Source organism: Triturus cristatus, chromosome 9 (genome assembly GCF_964204655.1).
Source record: "Triturus cristatus chromosome 9, aTriCri1.1, whole genome shotgun sequence".
Lineage (NCBI taxonomy): Eukaryota > Metazoa > Chordata > Amphibia > Caudata > Salamandridae > Triturus > Triturus cristatus.
Genome location: NC_140592.1, coordinates 1214907526 through 1214928544, shown reverse-complemented (window position 1 = coordinate 1214928544; position 21019 = coordinate 1214907526). Strand labels below are relative to the sequence as shown.

At 42.9% G+C, this 21019-nt stretch overlaps 1 protein-coding gene across 1 annotated transcript in view; it reads right to left on the bottom strand.

Annotated features, from left to right (window-relative positions):
• ZFYVE1 (zinc finger FYVE-type containing 1) overlaps positions 1 to 21019 on the bottom strand; it is a 189298-nt gene that overhangs the window by 65435 nt on the left and 102844 nt on the right. Inside the window, exons 5-7 of the mRNA XM_085627252.1 lie at positions 17729 to 17835; positions 14786 to 14894; positions 10532 to 10629 (exon numbers count right to left, since the gene is read on the bottom strand). Of these exons, the coding sequence (XP_085483378.1) occupies positions 10532 to 10629; positions 14786 to 14894; positions 17729 to 17835 (314 nt within the window). The remainder of the gene's footprint in view (positions 1 to 10531; positions 10630 to 14785; positions 14895 to 17728; positions 17836 to 21019) is intronic.

Below are 21019 nucleotides of genomic sequence, written 5' to 3'. Positions count from 1 at the left end.
ATGCTCTTGGAAAAAGGAGAGGTGATACCTCGGAGGATGAATACTGGTAAATATCTGAAGGAGAGAATAAAAGTAATATAGAGAGGCAGAAACCAGTAAACAAATTAGGAAAAAAACATTTGCATGCGATAAATGAAGGTGGGTTAGATACCATGAAAAGGAAGTGTCCACACAGAGAAGAAGTGTCCCTCACAACACAAAGGGAAAACAAAAATGTTGCAGATGATAAAAATCTTTGACCGAGGAAATGAGGAGATGGAGTATGATGGATACATATTTGAGGATAACATTATGAATAATGAGAAGAAGCCATATTCACACAGGAAAGGAGTTATTACGGATCATCGAGGGAAGGACGGGTTTAGTCCAGGTGCAATACATCATCCATGTAGTGCTAAAAAATGTAGAATGGAACATGCAAGTGATTTTGATAATAGGTGGGTACATAAGTCAATAAGGCAAGAGGATATGGAACTAGACGGGAGGAGCGGTGGTCATGCCCCAACGGTGTGTATCTGCCCCACGAAGGTGAGTTTCTTGGATGAAGATTTCATCCGGATCAGTCTGTATGAGTTCTCCATACAGGAGTGCTCTTTTAGGGGAGTTAAGGCCCCCCTAACATTCAATGACAATAATATGACATTTTAATGGCCTACAGCTTTGCACCACTTATGTACTCTTTGTGTCTCTTGTAGTGCATGGTGTGCGTCTCAGTGTCCCTTACATTCAACAGGTGTTGGATTCCAAAAGACTCTGCGCTAATTGACCCATTAAAATCAGTCTCCCAGTAGAACAAGTTGAGTGCCTCAAAGTGGTTTTTCGTCTTAGATGGAGTATATCAATTATCTGATATTTGGGCATTAATATTTCGAGAGCGATTATAAACTGGACTAGGCTTAATTGGCCCCTTTTGAAAGCACAAATTGTATTGGATCTAGCCAGAAGACGAGGACTCTATGTAAGTTGGTTTGGACACATACATGTTATTAAAATGAATGCATTGCCATCCCATCTGTACTTGTTCCAAAGAATGCCTGCGGTCATACCAATACCTGAAATCCAAAACTTGCAAATGATACTACTATCGTTTGTTTGGGCTCAGGGGAGGGCTAGAATAGATTAAAACAAGTATTGATGATGCCATAAGCAAATGGGGGGACTAGCCCATCTAGACATGTTAAAGTATCACTATGCAGAACATTCGAAGGCACGCGTTGAGTGTTCCCATCGAGCGACAGAAAAACAGTGGATATACATAAAGCGTCGCTATGAGGTAGACCCTTGTAGGATAGGCCAAGGCACCCAAAGGAACACTGGTGAAGCAATTTTTAGATTTCAGTCATAACTAAAATGGCCCTTCATTTTCTTTTGGACAGGGTGACAGCGGAGGTCACACCACGTTTCCGCCACAATTTACACATCCACACCAGAACCCTAGCTTCACCCCACCTCTAGATGGGAAAGGATTTGAATGATGGCAGTTGGATGGGAGCCACTTGTTTATGAAGAGCAACACTAAGTCATTCATGGAGTGAAAAAACACATATGGGATAAGAATGCAGTATTGCCCAATTGTGTCAATGGGCTCTCCAACCACGCAATAAAAAGGCATCCACGAGGCAACTGACTGCTTTTGAAAACGCTTATGTGTAAATTTGAATCTGCAAAGGTCTTACATATAGATGCTACTCTTCACATTGGGAGTTACAATACAAAGAGGACTTGACGGACACAGTGGGCGTTATAATTGGGTATGGAGTTCACGGAGGACTAATAAAAAATACATTTTCGGGATGTACCAAAACAGCTCCTAAGTGCAGTCCAGACGGTGACAGAACACAGACTAAGGATGAGATTGTAGCTCACATAACACACAATCCACTCACAAACATCGGCCAGGTTTTGGAGATGTGGAAATTGGCTGGGAACATCTCTCCACATATAGTGAAATTGTGTTAAAATCCAGAAATTCTGGAAAGAAGTGCTGAGGCACATAGGAAAGCTGCTGGGACAACCAATACAAAGATCGCCTGAGAATATCCTGCTACAAACTGACACTGAACCAGCGCTGTGGGGAAACAACCATTACGACGCAGTCATTACAACACACTACCTTTACAGCGCAGTCATTACAACGCAGCCATTACAACGCATGTCACTACAACCCATGCCATTACAACGCATGCCCCTACAACGCATTATAAGGTAAGTAATGGGAAATAGATATTTTTACCCCTACACTATCCAACACTTACCCTACTGTTCCACGCACTAGAGTGGGAATAGTAATGTTTACCCCTACACAATCCAACACTTACCCTACTGCTGCACTCACTGTAGTGGGAATAGTAATTTTTACCCCTACACTATCCAACACTTATCCTACTGTTGCACTCACTGGAGTGGGAATAGTACTTTTTACCCCTACACTATCCAACACTTACACTACTGTAGCCCTAAAAGTATTATGCATTGTAATGGAATGCGTTGTAAGTGTAGTTTCTAAAAATGCGTTGCGATGGCATGCGTTGTAAAATCATGCGCTGTAATGGATGTTGCGATGTAAAAACTGCGTTGTAAAGGCATGCGTTGTAAAATCATGCGCTGTAATGGATGTTGCGATGTAAAAACTGCGTTGTAAAGGCAAGCATTGTAAAATCATGCGCTGTAATGGATGTTGCGATGTAAAAACTGCGTTGTAAAGGCATGCGTTGTAAAAGTTTGCGTTGTAACGTGTTCTAATCGCACTGTGCAGCCTTAGGATTAATAAAGGCCTACTCACTCATATGTTAGGGGCAGCTAACCAACTGCCAAATTTTGGAACAAAACAGATGCTCCACATGTTCCACTATGGATTGCAGAAATGGGTGTACTATAGCACTAGAGAAATTCACACATAACATGCAGCAGACTGTTAAGACGTTTGTGAAAATGTGGGACCGTTTAATATGGTTCTTTACATCACTGCCCTTGGAAATATACAACTGAAGTAAGGGCATTGGGCTTGTTTGATATGGGTGATGAATGAACAGCACCACCTTACCCAAGTGGTTTGATGTTTGGATAGGGTCAAAGAAGCAGACTGCTGTACTTGGTTTGGTTGGGAGTGGAAGATGGGGAAGGGGGTTTTTGGGTCAGCAAGCAAGCTCAATTGTTCCTTCTTGAATCACTATTCTAAACTATGATAGCTGTGGACTGCACTGCAAATAACTGTGACTTTAGCATGCTTTTTCTGTGTATTGTGTTTCTTTTATAACAAAAAATCAATAGAATAAGTTGGAATTAAAGAGGGAGGATAGAGGGTTTAGGGTAGCACAGTGCCCAAGGCCAACAATGGAGGATAAGGCATGTGCACCTCACATTGAGATCCAGTTAGGTTAGGAAGAGATCCAACAAAGCATTTGAAAAGATCTTCGAGACAGAAGGATTTACTGGTTCCAATAACAATGATTTTAGATATGGCAGAACAAAAACAAGCATTGAAAATGCAATAGGTCTCGTCTTTTATTAAGTTAAAGCCATTTGCATTGCTAATTGTATTGTATAGCAAAGCAAAAGGCTTTAACAAAGGCGAGACCGATTGCATTTTCAATGCTTGTTTTATTTTGGGAGGGAGAGTACCGGCACTTCTCAAGAGAAATGCTATACTTTTAATTGGAGAGTACCGGCACTTCTCGGAAACAAGCAGGTACTCTGGTACAGAGTACCGGCACTTCTATTTTTCCATTTCAAGCACTGGAAGCAAGGGGGAAGGACCCCAAAAGATTGTTGCGATGGAGGGTGTGACGAGCTACATCGCCGTAATGTGTGTATAAAGCGGTTAAAAGAAGTACACACAGAGCCGGGTCTGCTTTTGGAGCCATGTCGCCGTAATCTGCGTAGAAAGTGGTTAGAAGAAGTGCACACAGAGCTGGGTATGCTCCTGGAGCTATGTCGCCGTAATCCGTGTATAAAGCGCTAATACGGAAGTGCACACAGAGCCGGGTCTGCTCTCGTGGCCTTGTCGCTGCAGAGTGTGTAGACAAAAGTGCTGTGCCTGGCCCCTGAGATATGTGCACGTCTCACGAGAGCTCTCCCCGTGCGTGCACTCCCTGCCCCTTGTGCCCTCCGAGTGGCACACTAATGCACTGAAGAGCTTTCTCGTCTCGAGGTGGGTTCTGTGGGGTAAATACCTCTAACCCTAGCCTACTGGTGCACCTAATGCATCAACTCTCCCTTCAGAAGCCACCCCAGGCCCCTTCCTCATCCCCCTCCCACCCTTCCCCCAATCCGTGCATAGCCATATGGCCTGTCCGCGCAGACACGGCCGACATCCACTTATCCAGGTGCACAATGTCCCACAATGGGGAACAATTGGGGCTCAGTCTGCCCCCATTATTGATGCGAGGGGGGCAAAGAAAAATCATTTAACTACCCTGCCCATCCAGCCAATTATGGGCCATATGCGCCTTTAGTTTCAGTAGGGCCGATGAAGTCTCATTGAAATGGGCGACACTTTATTGGATTGCGCAGACAGATGTCCGGGCTGCGCCTACGTCCCCTGGACACCCCCCGATACAGTTCGGGGCGCATTTAAGAATGCTACGTTTTGTTAAATGAACTCTACTCGGCACCGCACACTGCGCCGGGGCTCCACAAAGCAATATTTGTATTTTTGGTTGCTTTGCACGTGTTACTGGTGTTAGCGAACCATTATAGCGGTCCCCGTATCACGTAATTCGTATATAAATAAACAGGGGCATATTTTAACTTCAGCACAAACCCAAGAAAATGAACTCTTATGAAATAAAATGCCTACTTTGTCAAAACGAGACCAACGTGTGTACAAAAGAAAAACACAACGGTGCACCTTAGAAAAGACAGTGAGGCAAACACAGTGCGAGGCAGAACACGACACAGCTGCTGAAATAGTTGTGTACACATGGCCCGGGGAGGGCGCCCCTCCCCCACGTGTCGCTGAACACCGAGAAGTCTGTCACCTGGGATCTGCAAACTCACACACATCTTCAGCTGCGAGTTAAACAACAACAAAAAAAACTACAAAACAAAGAGCTGTTATTTTTTACGCCAAACTACAGTACGCTTTAACTGTATAAAAAAATTAATAAAACAAAGATGTGAATGTATGAATGGAGAAATCTTCTAAGTGCAAAAGACGCGATTGGGGCAGCTGCCCCTGCCTTGCCTGAATTAATTTTGTCGCTCTTGCTTCTAAACATGACACTTCTATCACAAGCCGCCCGCTCCCGCAACATTCTAAGACGCCAGGATAAAGCAACAGCGAGGGTAGGACGGCCCCAACCTGTACACGGCAATTCAATGAACCATGCGTCTGCGCATTTTTCTTTTTACTTTATTTCGTGGTCACACAGACACACCCAATGTGCAAGATCTCTCTGAGCAGGTGTAGGTCTTTTATCACTCTAGCAAAATTTGAAACAGAAATGCATTTCTCCTGTTCCCACACAGGAGTGGCCGACTAGTCAACATGAGAGGTACAACACGCAGTTTATATTCAATGCGCTTTACAATCTACACAAAGGCCCCGGTCACTCCACCTGGTCACACAGCAAGCTCACAGTCCGGGCTTTCGTTTAGCGCAGTAATCTCTGAAGGTTCCTTCGTCAGAGCAGTTCATTACAAGGAGGCATTCTGTGAAGGAATATGGCGCCGCGCCAGTGCCTCAAGCTTCCTGACACCCACGCACTGACGAGCGGAACTCTGGGAAGTTTGCTTTTGGGTATGGGGAAGGGAACGGAGGAGCGGGTACAATTGCCAATGAGAATCCAGCTTGTAGCATACCCGCTTCACGGCTGTTGTGAAGACTTTTCTTATCTGCTTGTTAAATAAACAAGCAGATAAGAAAAGTCTTCACGACACACGGAAAGCAGGCGAGCCAGTCCGGGTGGGCCGGACCAAAAAGCCAAAGGGAGGCAACGTAAAACCCTCCTTTCCAATGGGAAGCCAGCATTTACCATAAACGCTGACGCTACCCAATGGAAATGAGGGGCTGGGCTCGAGTCCCCTTTTCGAAACTGACTTGTTGACTGTAGCTCTCGCAGGCGAGGAGCGCATGTGCGCTCCAATGCCAGGCGAGTCCTAAAAATGAATGGTGTACCTCTCTTTAAAAAAAAGTTTTAAGTTTTAAATGGTACAACAAGGAAAAAACCACACAGTGACCTCCGTGATGTGCATCATTTGCTGCCCAAAAAGCAATACAGAAAACATCTGGTTCTACATTTTATACTAAGACATCATGACTACAATAACTTACAAGAATATCATCATGCGACCCTTAATCCAACTCTCTTTATTATCAAGCTGCCCCTTGCGTCTTTGACAGACACAGATGTGTCTCTAGTTTCATTCAGGTCCTTGTACATTGTTTTCTGACAGCATGATAGGTTCTCAGCGGGCCCCATATGTCCTTAAGTCGCGAGTCCCTGGGCGACAATGTGCAATACGTTTCTGAGATTTCATTACATAATGCTAAACCTGTGAGCCAACTATCAACTGTAGGTGGCGGTCCCTTTACCTTTTAGATAGCCACACGTTGTTTTCCCAGCAGTAGGGCCCGGCCAACAAGATTGCCACAGTGCCTGGGTATCCCTTTAATATGGCCCAGAAGTGCTATCAGGGCCTCTGGCTGAAGTGCCAGGTCCACAATATAGCCTTATAGCCCGCCGTAGCGGGCTATACCGGCTATTAAAGGCCGGCTGCAGCGTTAAAGGCCCGAGCCGAAGGCGAGGGACTTTAACTAAAGCAGCGGGACTTTAATAGCGGTATAGCCCTGCTACGAAGGGCTATAAGGCTATTAGAACATTCTGCCACTAGAGGGCAGAATGTTCTAACAAATTAAACAAAGGCTTCTCGAAGCTCGAGGGGATTTAAATCCCCTCGAGCTCCGAGAGGCCTTTGTAAGACATTGGAATGTTGCTCTGCGGGCCTTTAGCGGCCCGTAGAAGCACGGAGCACTCCATTGTCTACAATGGAGTGCTCCACATTCCAATGTTCTAATATTGCTTAGTATTTGGAATAGTCAAGAGCAATAATTAACAATCACTGCACAGTTCCATGCCAGGCGTATAAAGACTGCCACTGTTTCATTACATCTCTCATATGTATTGCCCTCTCGCATTCCAGATCTATGTAGTTTAACAGAGGTCTAGTAGCTTTGATGGAGGAAATAATAATAATGCACCAGTCTATGCCTGACATTCATAGAGACCTCCCTAGTGTGGTGGTAGCAATTGATGCAGCTCCCAGTGGTTCCTACATTGGGGATCTTCTCTGGGCAAGTCCCTCAATGTAGTGGTGTACATCACAGAAATGGTTTTGGTGTTCAATGAGCCAGTGGCAGCAAGACTCAGCAGTCTCCAACCTGTCAGATTCTGAGGATAAGTAGGGAACACCTCCTTCTTCACCTCTTGCAGCTTGATATATGTGAATATCGCAAGTGGTGAAGAGCTGCCCTTTTTCAGATATAAGCTCCCCAGCATGAGGAGTTGTTTTATACCATAATGGCAAATTACCAAAGGTTCTCTTGTGAGAGGTAATTTGGGGTTGTATATCAAATGTAAATGTGAGGAGTACAAGACATTCACATCAGAGACTCGAGCCAGTCATGCCCATGCCAATATTGTGCAGTCCACTACCTGTATGTCAGATGTTGGCCTCGTGGGGGTCTTCAGGATGACATTATTTAGCCTATGAGGGACCGCCAGGTCCCGGTGTGGCACCTATCCATAGTTATGAAACCAGTGAACAGCAAATTGAGATTGTGCAATGTTATAAAAATTCAATAAACAAAAATAACACAACTCTAAATATGGAACAGTAAAGCCGTCCTGCTCGTACACCCACTCCCATACTCTCAAAGCAATTTGTGGTTCTTTACCCGCCCAAGTGAGCTTGGTTAAATAGGATTGTAGCCAAGTAAAAATTCTACGGGTCGGTGGGAATGGAATATTCTGGAACAGATATAGGAGTGGTGGAAGGATCACCATCTTTATGAGGACGACACGGCACACAATCGTTATGAGTAATTTGATCCATTTGTCAATATTGGTTTCAATTCTGTCTATTAGAGTACCGTAATTCTCACGTAGAATGACCGTTGCATCCCTGTGGATTTGTATCATAAATAGTGGATGGAGTCTACTTGCTACTGCAGGGGATATTTAAGTTGTGGTGCAAACGTACTGTTCATGAGTGGCATCATGAGTGATTCATACCAATTTATGGTAAGGCATGATCAACAACCAAAGTTGGTCATCTCAGCTAGAATGGGGTCTACGTTACAGTTAGGGTCTCTAATAAGAAGTAGGATGTCATCAGCGCAGAGTGACTCCAGCACTCTGTGCATCCAGAATGTAATGCGCCTAAGTCTGTGCACTTCTCTGAGCAAAGGCTTCAATGCAAGACCAAAAATTATAGGAGACAGGAGGCATCCCTGCCTGGTGCCGCATTGTATTACAATTGGTGCAGAAAGGCAGTCATTCACACATATGTGTGCCGTTGGTGTGGTATAAAGCAAATTGATCAATTTTTATCATTGTAGAGCCTAAACCCATTTTCCTCAAAACTGCAGCGAGATATGATCTTTCTATAGAGTCGCACACCTTGGCGGCATCCAAGAGCACCACCACTGCATGGATTGATCTGATGCACAACCGCAAAAAGGGTTCAGTCATCAGTCATTGCGGTATGAATCCGGATTGCTCTGGCACAACCAGGCCAAGCAGCAGCGGCCCCCACTAGGCTGCCAGGATTTTCACCAGGATCTTATTAGCTATATTTATTAGGGATAGTGGTCTATATGACCCACAGTCCTGAGCAGGTTTCCCAGGTTTGAGAAGATTGATGACCACCGCTTCCCGCATGGTGGGCGGGAGCACACCGTTCTGAAGGGCTTCATTATACATGTCTAGCAAATAAAGAGCAAGGAGTTCACCGTATTCTTTATAAACCACTGGAATGGTATGTTGCAGCCTGGTGCCTTACCATTTGTGAGGTCTCTAATGGCACAGAGCGGATCCTCTGTGGTGATTAGGGAGCATAGCAATTCTTGCTCTGCACTTTCCACCCAGGCTCGCGAGACCGGCTTTAAGTAGTCTGTAAGACCTTTTTCATGCACTTGGTACATTGAAGCCTAAAGGGTTTGGTAATAAGCTGTGAACTCTACCAGGATGTCAGACGAGCGGGATTTGTCATCCCTTTCAGCAGTGGTTATTGTAGTATTATAGTCTAATGCCCATTTGGGGTTAATCACCTAGCCAATGTGTGGCCAGGTCTTCACCCTCCCTGTAGATCTGGGCGGCAGCATATTTCCCCATTTATTTGACCTTGTGGTCCAGCTCCTCCCGAAATTCCCTCAGCTTCAACTTGATCTGCTTAAGCGTGTCCGGTTCCTAGGTCATTCCATACTGGGACTTTAGCTGTTTCAGGTGGCCCTCTATGTGACCGAGACTACCAGTAATCGATATGAGGATGCCTTGTCCCTTCTATATGCACTCCCCTTGTATCACGGTGTTAAAGGCATCCCATATTATCCCACGGCCTAGCACTGAGTCCTTGTTGGTATTAAAGTAGTTCACTATGGCCTGTCTTATCTCCTCTTGGGAACACCATATCTAGAAGCATGGTTGGATGCAAGCGCCACAGTCATTGTGTGAAGTCTGCGTTTGGCAATTGAAGGTAAGTAGCACCAGTGAATGATCAGATAGTGTTCGGGGCATATGTGTTACTTCATCTATCCAGCGCAGTAGGTCTTTGGTGCCCAACAAAAACTCCAGCCAAGAGGCAGAGCCATGGACCGTGGAATAGAACGTATATATGCCCGCTAAGTACCAACATGGGCTCTCCATATATCAACCAACTCCAACTCCAACTCAATCAATGTATGTCGGGCAAGCACATGCTGGCAAGGTCTGATGTTTGTGCTATCTAAAGTGTCGCGCAGGGTTAAATTAAAGTCCCCCTCCCATAGGAGGGTGCAGGGCGGAGGTGGGCACAACGTGCCATTACCATGCGGTAGAAATTCGGGTCATCATGATTGGGTCCACAGATATTAATAATGGTATGATGTAGGGTACCCTAAAGAATCAAATAAGGGCCCTCAGGATCATCCCAACCTGGGTAGGATGGAAGTGCTGGGTACATCTAATTATTATGGCAATCTCTCTAGAATAGGTTGAAAATGTAGAGAAAAATCGGTGGGAGCTCCACTGCCTGACAACATTTATGGGTTAACAGGTGCGTCTATTGAAGCAGATGTATGTCAATCGCGTGTCTCATGGAGTAAACCAAGACCTGGCGTGCCTTTTTAGGAAAATTTAGACCTCACACGTTCCACATCATCCGTTTTATCAGAGGGGGTTTCCTCTCCCTCACTACAATAGTGCTGGCATACATTATTGTGTGCTACTGAAGTGGACATGTTGGGAATATTTGTGCAGTGATGGTATATTAATGCAGATTAAAAATAACTCAGAGCCTTAAAAGGGCACATTTGGGTGTATTCGATACTCACCCCGACCAGGCATACTTCGCTAGGCCCAACCAAGGCGAGTCAGAAGAAGCAGATGTTTTCGGCACCACATTAACCTCCTTCCCACCTTCATAGCATGCCTGAGAAACAAAATCAGCAGTTACAATTACAGACAGCCAAACACAGTAAGTTTTCATTGCACAGCTCCACTCCTCAACACGCAGAAGTTGCACAGAGTCCTTGAGCATGTGCCAAGATACGTCTAGTAAATGGGAATTGCACACGCAAGCATGAATCTTAGGGGCATATATATGAAGCCTTTTTCCCCGTTTGCGAACGGGAAAAAGCCTTTTGGGATGTATCATCCCAAAAGGCCCTCGCAATATAGGGAATCCCAAAATTTGCCATTCCCTATTTTGCAAATGCATTTAAGGAATCGCAAACTGAGATTCCTTAAATGCAATGCAGGAAGCACCCAAGTTGTGCGATTTTGCCCTAAGAAATCGCAAATTACCAATTTGGGATTTCTTAGAAAAATTCACTTTTTTGCATTTTTCAAAGTGCCATGTGGCGCACATACATATTTCAGGGGTGCAACCGGGTGTCCTTTTGGCACCCTTGAAATTGCGCTCACAATTTGCGAGTACCTAATGGGTACTCGCAAATTGCAAATGTCTTCCCGTTCATTCCTATGGACCTCTAGGCCCATAGGAATGAATGGGAAGGTATTACTTAATTGCGAATCACAATTTGCGATTCGCAAGTAAGGAATATTAAGGAATCGCGATTAATATTGTGATTCTTACATACATTCCATTTTGCGAGTCCTTAATAGCGATTCGCTAAAAATCGATATTAAGGACTCGCAAAACGGTTTGTTTATACATATGCTCTATAAAGTCATTTTGCATCCAAATTTACCTAAAGTGCGCAAATAGTGGTGTTCACATAATCAGGAATGGTGGGGTTTTGCTCTACAAAAGGTGACAGCATGCTAATTATACTAGTATGGTGAAAAGTCCATGTGACCACATCTCTTCTTAGTGACATTTTTGGGTGGACCTACTTGTAGAGGGTAGTGAAGAGGAACATGTTTTGTAATGGGGGAAATTTATATTTTTTCATTTTCTTTTGGGGAAATGTTCTCTTAAGAACTGCCAACAATCAGCGTTCGATTCCAAGGAGTATTTCTGGAATTCTTTTTGCAAAATCCAGTAAGGTGGGATATTTACTCCAAATCTAGGTTTAAGCCAACTAAATGCAATTTAAAACTTTTATCTTGGGAGTTTTGTGAATTACCCCCTCTATTTAGAATAACTATAAATATTGTTAGCCTTATAGGCACAATGTTTCGAAATCAAGTGAAAAAGGTAGAGCACACAAACAAGCAAAGTACACGGGAGTGCCACCTAATTGCATATGAACTTTCATGCCATGCAATTGGCCAGGCTGAAGATGCCATGACTTTCTTTGCGACTCAAACACCTTTCGAATGACAGCACTGGTAGCACTAACTGGATCAAATATTCCTCTCATGAAAGATTTTAGGTTTAATTTCAGAAAAATACAAATTAGAAGCATGGTATTTCAATTGTGGTTGCCAACTTGCAAAGCCTCCCCACTATAGAATGAAGATTTCCACCCTGCACAACATATGCTAAAAGGTCATAACTTTGCCAGTGACCATTCACAAATGCTAATCGATCACAGTGTTTGTGGCAGGATAAAACAATAACTTTCTTCCATGCCACTTGAGCACAGTTACAAGCATCACAACCTTTTACATCCCAAACTCCACTTTGAAGACTTATTGCTACAGATAATCTTGGGAGACACTATGACGAATATATATCAAAGGAAAGGGATAGCAATAGCCAAAGTATAGGCTGTAGAGAGTAAGGGATGTCTCCAAGGTCAAAGTGAGTGTGTAGAGTGAGGAGAAAATACTCCTTGTTGTGATACTGAGTACCCTCACACACCCTTGCGGATGTTTAGCATCATCATTGGGCACAGTTGCTCCTCGTGGGGGTGGCGCTGCAGTCCCTCACGGGCCCTTGGTTAGGGGCTCTCTGTTGGAGTTCTTTTAGGAGTTGCCGCATTTGTGAGTGTGGGTAAGAGTGTGCTAGTGAGTGCAGGTATTAAAATTGAGACAGGGTCCAAAAATAGTTTAATTGGGAGGTCCCTGGTTCAAATTAAAAACTTGGCGGGGATGGAGATGCACGGTAGTGCTTATAATGAGAGGGGAAACTAAACCAAATAATGTCCCACTTCTCTCAACCCGTATAGTGTAATAACAAAAAGTGCTGTAAGAAAGGTTAGGTCAACATGTTTCGCGCTTTTAGGTGGTCCCTATTGGATCCAGGAGCGCTTCGTCAGGACCAAGAAAAGAAAATTACAAGGGTGGGTTCGGGAAGAGACAACCCGTAATCCCATCCATTACCTAGGTCTGGTACGCTTGACAATTCGTGTTCAGAATCCGTTATTATACGAAATTCATGTTCACAGCCCCCTCCTATTCGGTGGTGGGCTCCGTCAGCGTGAGCCGCGTTGTAAGGATAGTCTTGTAGCCGGTGAAACCGGCTGAACCACCGCACGGGTAGGTCTCCCCGCTACGTAAGGCTACAAGACTATCCTTACAACGCGGCTCACGCTGACGGAGCCCACCACCGAATAGGAGGGGGCTGTGAACATGAATTTCGTATAATAACGGATTCTGAACACGAATTGTCAAGCGTACTAGACCTAGGTAACGGATGGGATTACGGGTTGTCTCCTCCCGAACCCACCCTTGTAATTTTCTTTTCTTGGTCCTGACGAAGCGCTCCTGGATCCAATAGGGACCACCTAAAAGCGCGAAACATGTTGACCTAACCTTTCTTACAGCACTTTTTGTTATTACACTATACGGGTTGAGAGAAGTGGGACATTATTTGGTTTAGTTTCCCCTCTCATTATAAGCACTACCGTGCATCTCCATCCCCGCCAAGTTTTTAATTTGAACCAGGGACCTCCCAATTAAACTATTTTTGGACCCTGTCTCAATTTTAATACCTGCACTCACTAGCACACTCTTACCCACACACCCACACTCAGAAATGCGGCAACTCCTAAAAGAACTCCAACAGAGAGCCCCTAACCAAGGGCCCGTGAGGGACTGCAGCGCCACCCCCACGAGGAGCAACTGTGCCCAATGATGATGCTAAACATCCGCAAGGGTGTGTGAGGGTACTCAGTATCACAACAAGGAGTATTCTCTCCGCACTCTACACACTCACTTTGACCTTGGAGACATCCCTTACTCTCTACAGCCTATACTTTGGCTATTGCTATCCCTTTCCTTTATATAGGAACTGTAAACCACCCATGGAATAAATATATGACCTTCAGGAGCACTGGTACAGGACCTTTTTCATTCGCTCCTAGTCCCCTCTCTCATTGATTGGTTGAATATATATCAAAGACAGATAAAGCCTTAAGATTGGTTTTATTTAGCAAAGGTTTTACCATTCAATGAAACTTGGACACAGCAACGTTGTTGCTTTCGAAGGTCCCTGGCAAATTTGATTTCCAAAGCCATTCACATGGCAACGTCCAACATAAATACAGCTGAATTATTAGAACGTAGCTGGTTTATGATGCCCTGGCCCATAATGGTTGGATTATGCATGCAGGGTGTGAGGCTACTAATCTGTAATTTGTTGAAAATCGAATTATCAGATGAAGTGATGTAAAGAGTGTTTGTCCACCCCAAGATATTGCTTATATATCTGCATCTCCTGCCAGGCCAGCATGAACTGTACTTCGGCCAACCCGCGTCAAATGTAAAGGGAAGGAGGAGCTGTAAACTAGCTCAAGAAGTGAACACAAGTTAGTTTAATTATCATCTGAAAATTAGTATTTTTGCTATGTTTTCCTAAACTAAGTTTCCTTTGCAAGGGACTAAACCTACTATGGACTGGTGCAATTGCACTGCTATATGGTTATCTGAACAGCTAAAGCCTTAAGATATAATTCACTTATACATTTGCTCTTGGTGCCACTAAGAAGCAGCAAACCAGAACACTGGTGCTGAACGTCTAGGAAACTGAACGCAGAAAGAGGGTGACATAGGCACAGGAAGCAAACAATTTCCTTAGAGACTGGTGGTATCCTTTCCTCTTGTTCCGATGTCTCCTTGCACCCTGTACCGGGTACCTCTGCCTCCCAACTACCCATTTTGTGTTACCTCCTCCACCATTCGCACATTTGCCCATCGTCCAACAAGGCTCAGTGTGCAGCCTTTTGCCCATGCATCACCTTGCAAGTGTAGACCCGGTTGTCGTACTGGTGAGAGTATCTGCAGCGTCGATTAGCTTCGTGCGGGAGTCCTTCCTTCGTGTGATTCATGCAGTTCTTACATCCAGCTCTAGATTCCAAAGGAGAGACAATACGTTGAGGGAGCAAGATATATGACAAGGAAGCAGAAGCATGGCTGCAGAAATGGTTTAACGAAAGATTATGCAAGGCATTCTTTAATATACTGGGACAGTCAATGGTTACTGGGCTTGATAGTACACTGAGAATACTGTGTACTACTGGCATTCATGGAGCACCAATACTACTGCTGTGGCATTGACTCCTCAAGCCATTCCCTCTCAGGGGCAGCAAACTCGAGCAGTCAAGGCTTATTCCAAGAGATGGTAGGGGTTACAAACACAGATACAGATTACACAGTAAATAACACCAAACCCAATATACACCCGTGCCAAATCTTCAGAATAATATGGGTAATATTTACAGGGAAGTGAAAAAGATCAGGTAAAATGTATACACAGTAAAAAAGATAAGACAGGACCCCAAACATTTTATTGTTTTCCAAGATAGATATTAGACGTTTAGCAGGAAAATGTTTTCCTATGGGGCTGTACTTGCTGGTAAGTAAAGTCTTACTCAATGGGTTCAATGCTTAGTTGACTGAAGCTCCAACTGCTGGGTTTCCAGTTAAAATACAAACTTCCCTTCACCAAAAAAACATTTATTAAAAAAAAAAACTCCACCCAAACAATATGTTTTTAAGGGTGTCAACAGACTCCATGTACTGTTCAATGACTACTGAAGATCCTCTAGCCGGTGTCCTACCAGAACAGAGTTTAAAGGTCAGTTAAGGGCCCAGCTAGTCTTGATCACTTGAACGGGGCCAAATGCAGTTGTTCATCAGCAAGCATTATCATGTATTGCAAGTAAGGGCCAAATATATCAACAACAGCCAGCCAATTATGGTACCGTAGGTAAATCCACTGGACTTCTGACCCTCTGACTTCAACTAGGAACTGGACTTTATTGTTATGGATCACCTAAGACTATAAAAAATGATATATACTGAACACTAGGGCTAGATAAATGGTTCTGAAATAAAGTCTATCCACTCCGTGAGGGCGACTGTGAGGACGCAAGACCTCTAGGTTACTCTGTGACTAGATGTTGGAAAATGTTTTTGCTGCTGCGCAAATAGGCATTTCTAGGTCTCTAATCTGCATCTTCATCTTGCTTCCAGGCCAGCTGGACTCCAGGGATCTCATGGCGCTGGAGTTTCCTAGCTTCCTTGAATCCTTCTCCACCCAGATCTTATTTTAGTAGAGCCATATGCAAGGTCTTCAAGAGACTCAGAGCAGATCCTCTCTTCAAAGGGCAGTACAGCTCTAAATCTCACACAGGTGTCAGAAGCAAAGTGTTCCATGATTTCAGGTTTGGCCCAACCAGCAGGAAAATCGGCAGCACTGCATCTGCCTACTACAGATGCGAAGGGTCCCCTCGCTGTCCTCAGTGCCAAAATGTTTTGCAAGTTCTTGGACCAGAGGATCAATATCTGCCTCACTTTAGATGCACAGGTGGTAGCCTTTGTGAACCAAAACGTTCTCCCAATCATGTAGAAATGCATCACCCTTCTTTTTCTTCCATTTTTACATGCTTTCCGAGGCATTCCAAGGTCAGACCTGTTTAGACTGGTCAATGTGTTCATGTGGATTTATCCCCATTAGGCCCATTTTTGCTTGGCTACAAATAGCAACAAGGGGTGGGTGGGAGTTTAACTAAAGCAATGAAACCCTATTTCGAACAAAGGTATGACAAACTTACCATGTGACAGAAAAAGCCAGGTTCAAGTAGGGAGCCACTATGGACAAAGGACAGCCTACACGTATCCGACAAAGACCCCAAATCCAGACATTACCAAACTCATAGCTAGAATTTACTATCATTGACTTACAGAGGCACTGCATCGACATTTGCTTAGCTACACATTGAACAAAAACAAAAGCTCCATGAATTTTGTCTTTACTCTCCATTAACAGTGCATAAAACAAAGATAGAAATACCACTGGTTTGCTCGCCGTTGCGTGCAATTTTGTAATAAAAGACAGAGAACAAAATTAAAAAGACAGAACTCTGAGGCACTCCCAAAAGTGCAAGTTCTAGACTTCAATTTTTTTTTTAACGTCTCTTCGTGTGAAAGGAAATCTGCATGAGTTCCCCAGAGTAGCACACAAGTCACCAAAAAAGAGCCATAGTGCCTTTTCAGGGGTATTAATCACTGTATACATGTCATTACAATACAATAGAATACAATACTCCGCGACAACGACAGACAATACCCAGATTGCGATCACCCGACTGAATACATTAAGCTAGAATGTTTTAATGATTACATTTTATTATTTTATTTGTGGTATGCAATAATGATTTGATGGCTTGATTTCAAAATAAATCCAAGGAAAGAATGGATGAATGAGAATAAATGCTGCTTTGGTAAGGTTGAGGGTATCTGGAAGTATAATGAGCAATTGAAGGATATGTAATGAAGTCAAAGATAGCTGGCATTAAACGCAAACATGGAAACACTTCTCAGGAAGAAACAGGATCTGTTCTAAGTCTACAAATATGATGACTTAATCTCCATAGTGGGTTCAGGACTTTCCACCCCTTCCCCACCAAAGGAAGTCCTCATGCCGGTTTAATGGTTTTAAAGCGCTCTGTAATTCTTTGAAAACCTCCCTGTGGCAGGGAATAAAGGCGGCCCAATCAGTCTTTAACCTTTATATATGTAGAAGGCAGGCAATCTAAATGAATATTTAGGCTTCCACGACTACCACCTTATGCAGGGGCGATGGCATCACGATGCAGTACGTAATCAACGTGTGGCTCCAACCACCCACACTCGGAGTATCCTTGACAACACACTCACTCCACAGTTTCACTACTTACCCACAGCTGAGGCATATAGCCGAGCAGGTGAAATATTCATCTGGGAAGAAACAACTGTGTGCCATCTGATCATCTGGGATGTCACCACTGAAGCGGTCACTCAGCGCCTTCAAAACAAATAACAAAAAGATTAAAGTTATTTTGCCAGTGTGTCATCCAAAAGAACTAAACAACCGTATTTTGAGTGACCTATGGCATGCAGAAACAGGCTGTTAATGGAACATTTTAGACTACCACTCTTCCCTCAGTATAAGGCAATACCACTTCAACAAAATCAATAGTAGTAGATACTCTCAAACTGAAATAGATGCATTGCAGCTAAACTGAGTTACCCTTGCACGTGTATCAATTGAAGTCTAGGTGGAAAAAGTATATGGCTATGTTAAAAAACATACGATGAGAAACATTTGTAACCTGGAAAAGAAAGAGATGAAAGTTCCTGTTTGCATGTTCCAAAAGCAACATTTAGTACACACAAATAGAAAAAGAATCATTGTTTGTTTTATTTATTTACATGCTTACTCATATCAGACCCACAGATAAAAATATATATTACCAATTTAAATATCTCCTCTACCAAGGGCCAGCACAATTCTGTCTGACACAGATGGCCACCAAATAGGATGGTGCAATGGTTACTGTACAAATGCTGTAAAAACAAAAACATGCATAGAAGACTGTGCCTGACTGGGTCACTAGGAAATCATACTTAGTTAAAAATATATATGTTTTCCCAGTTTTGCTTTACCATCGGTATATTCTTCACTTTGCTGGACTTGTCTGAAGCACAAGCTGTCTAATGAATTTGAGGTTCATGTGTTCAAGAGCACTCTAAGCATTTAAACTGGCAAAGTTGATAAAAGAAGTGTATCAATTTTGATTTGATACCCAAAAGAATTAACTGATGAAAACTGCAACTTACCAATCATCTTAAAAACAATGATGTTTGGTTTCTCGCAGACTTGTATAGCACCATGGAGACCATTTAATGCCCAGCCTAATTTGAATATAGCCAGGGGTATTTAGGTGTTTCCTCTTTAGCTTAGAGACTCCAACTATTTGCTGTATTTTTTTTTACCCCTTTTGATTCTAGAGTACTTTTAGGCAGCACAGGTAGCTAGATCCAAGTGATAGCTGTTGACCTGCATGCATCTAGTCAAACAATCCCCTTTTCCACTAACATGACCCAAACGTTCAAGAGTGATCCTGAGACAATATGAACATCTCCCGTTTCTACAACTGAGTATATGGCTGAATGTTAAACAATTTCTAACACCAGGCAAGTGAACGTTATAAGAATACATGGGGCCTCTGGACCAGATGATGCTAGGCACACTTCTGGTTTTCCACGTGAATCATATTTTGAAGTGTTTTCTTTTAGTTAACTGTAATAAATTTCTTATATTCTTAAAAGTTAAGTACTTTGTTATGTTAAAAAAAGAGACAAACACTTTATTATTTATGATCACAGAAAAGGTCCAACTGTTCAGTAAAAAGAGCGTTGGATTACTCTCCATTGATTATATAATCTAATTATTCTTGCAATTCTCCAATACACATACATTCTGCGTACTACTACAGAACTTTGACTAGATTAGAACTGTAAAATATACCACACTTAGGACACTAGCTGCCAGTGTACTTAATCAATATATTGATTTCGGCCCTGATGAAGTCAGTGGTGAACTTACCAATATGACGAAACACACGTTGGCTACAAGAGTTGTAATTAACTGCTGGATGCATGTGAAGTTGCAGAAATTAAAGAGCCACTGATTACACTGGACTTTAAATAATTATACTTTTGGTGCGCAGGAGATTTTACAAATTATTGTTGAAAGCTTGGTTTCCCTCTTTGAAGTGTAAGGTGACCATTTAATCTCCTTGGAGCAACTTCATATATGGATCCTTTGTTTACACAAGAAGGCAGAAGCGTACTGGCGCATGATGAAACTTAGGTTTACTAGTTGGTGGATCGAGGCGGGCTGGGTGGTGGGGTATTAAGTTGCATCTGATTGACACTGTTCTTATGACTCTCAAAATGCCTTCTCTGAACGACACTACGACTAGGACTACAAATAGTATGTGTTGTAGTAGCAGAAAGGGCTTTGACCCTCTTGATGTCACAATAGACTCTTAACTTTTCTCTGCGTATTCTGAATGTGTCTTTATGTGCTAAGTGAAAAACCTTCAAAAAAAGAGTTGAATAAAAAAAATAAGCACTAGCCGGACTTCAAGTTATTACCTGTTAAATATTTTGTTTGACGGCTTTAAAATTTCTAACTCCACTCCATATCTTCGATGAAGCCTCAAGTGTTTGACTCAGCTAACCTCAAGTGTCAAGTGCAAAAAAAGACTACCTTGATCACGGAGTCTGAATCAGTCAAAAAGGGAGGAGCGTTAAGGACTGTTGTTAAGATCTGCCAACTTTATATTACAGACACAAAAAAAGATGAGACAAGATCTGGTGAATATGTGTACGGGTATCAAGCCCACAGCTTTACAGACTGGTTCTGCAGGATTCATTATTTAAAAGTAGAAGGTGCCTTCACCCACAACTGTGGCTTGCTTCATCATCGGGTTTTAGCTAACCCTCGCCCTCAAATTGTTAATATTTACAATACTGAAATGAAAATGTATAGAATAAATAATTTTGTTAGGCCCTCTTAGAAGATTTTATGTTATTTTGCAAAATGTAATTTTGTATAGTTTTAACTGTAGATAGTTATTTTGTTAAAATGAATCACACAGATTATCGTAGTAGGTAAGGGTTTGGTATTTGTTACCCTTATTGACAAATCCTTCGAGTAGAAGATCTGCACTGTGAGAATCCTTATTAGGCGTTTGTACAAGGGGTTGTGGATTATTTTGCCAACTGTAATTTTATAGATATTTGTAATTTATGGTTAGAATTTAGCAGTGTGTGTATATTAGGCCACTTTTTAGTCTGACCTCACAGTTTTAGCCATTTGCCAGGCTTTTGCAATTTTTTTTTTTTTTTTTAATCATTGAATAAATTACATACATATGTGCAAAGACGACTTGAAGGCAGCCCTCTTCAGCTACTGGTCTATTTAAGTGCCATTCGTATTCTACATCCACCAATGATAGCATACAAGATGGGGCAAAGGATTAACCCAATTTAGCCTTTGCTCTAGTGTAACACTTAACCATATGCAACCACTACTTCTAAGCTGAGCTGCTATCTTGGAAAGGTTTTGTTCATAATGCATCAATATATTACTGTTCCAAGTAACTGCCCCATTTACAAGCAACAGGTTAGCAAATTTG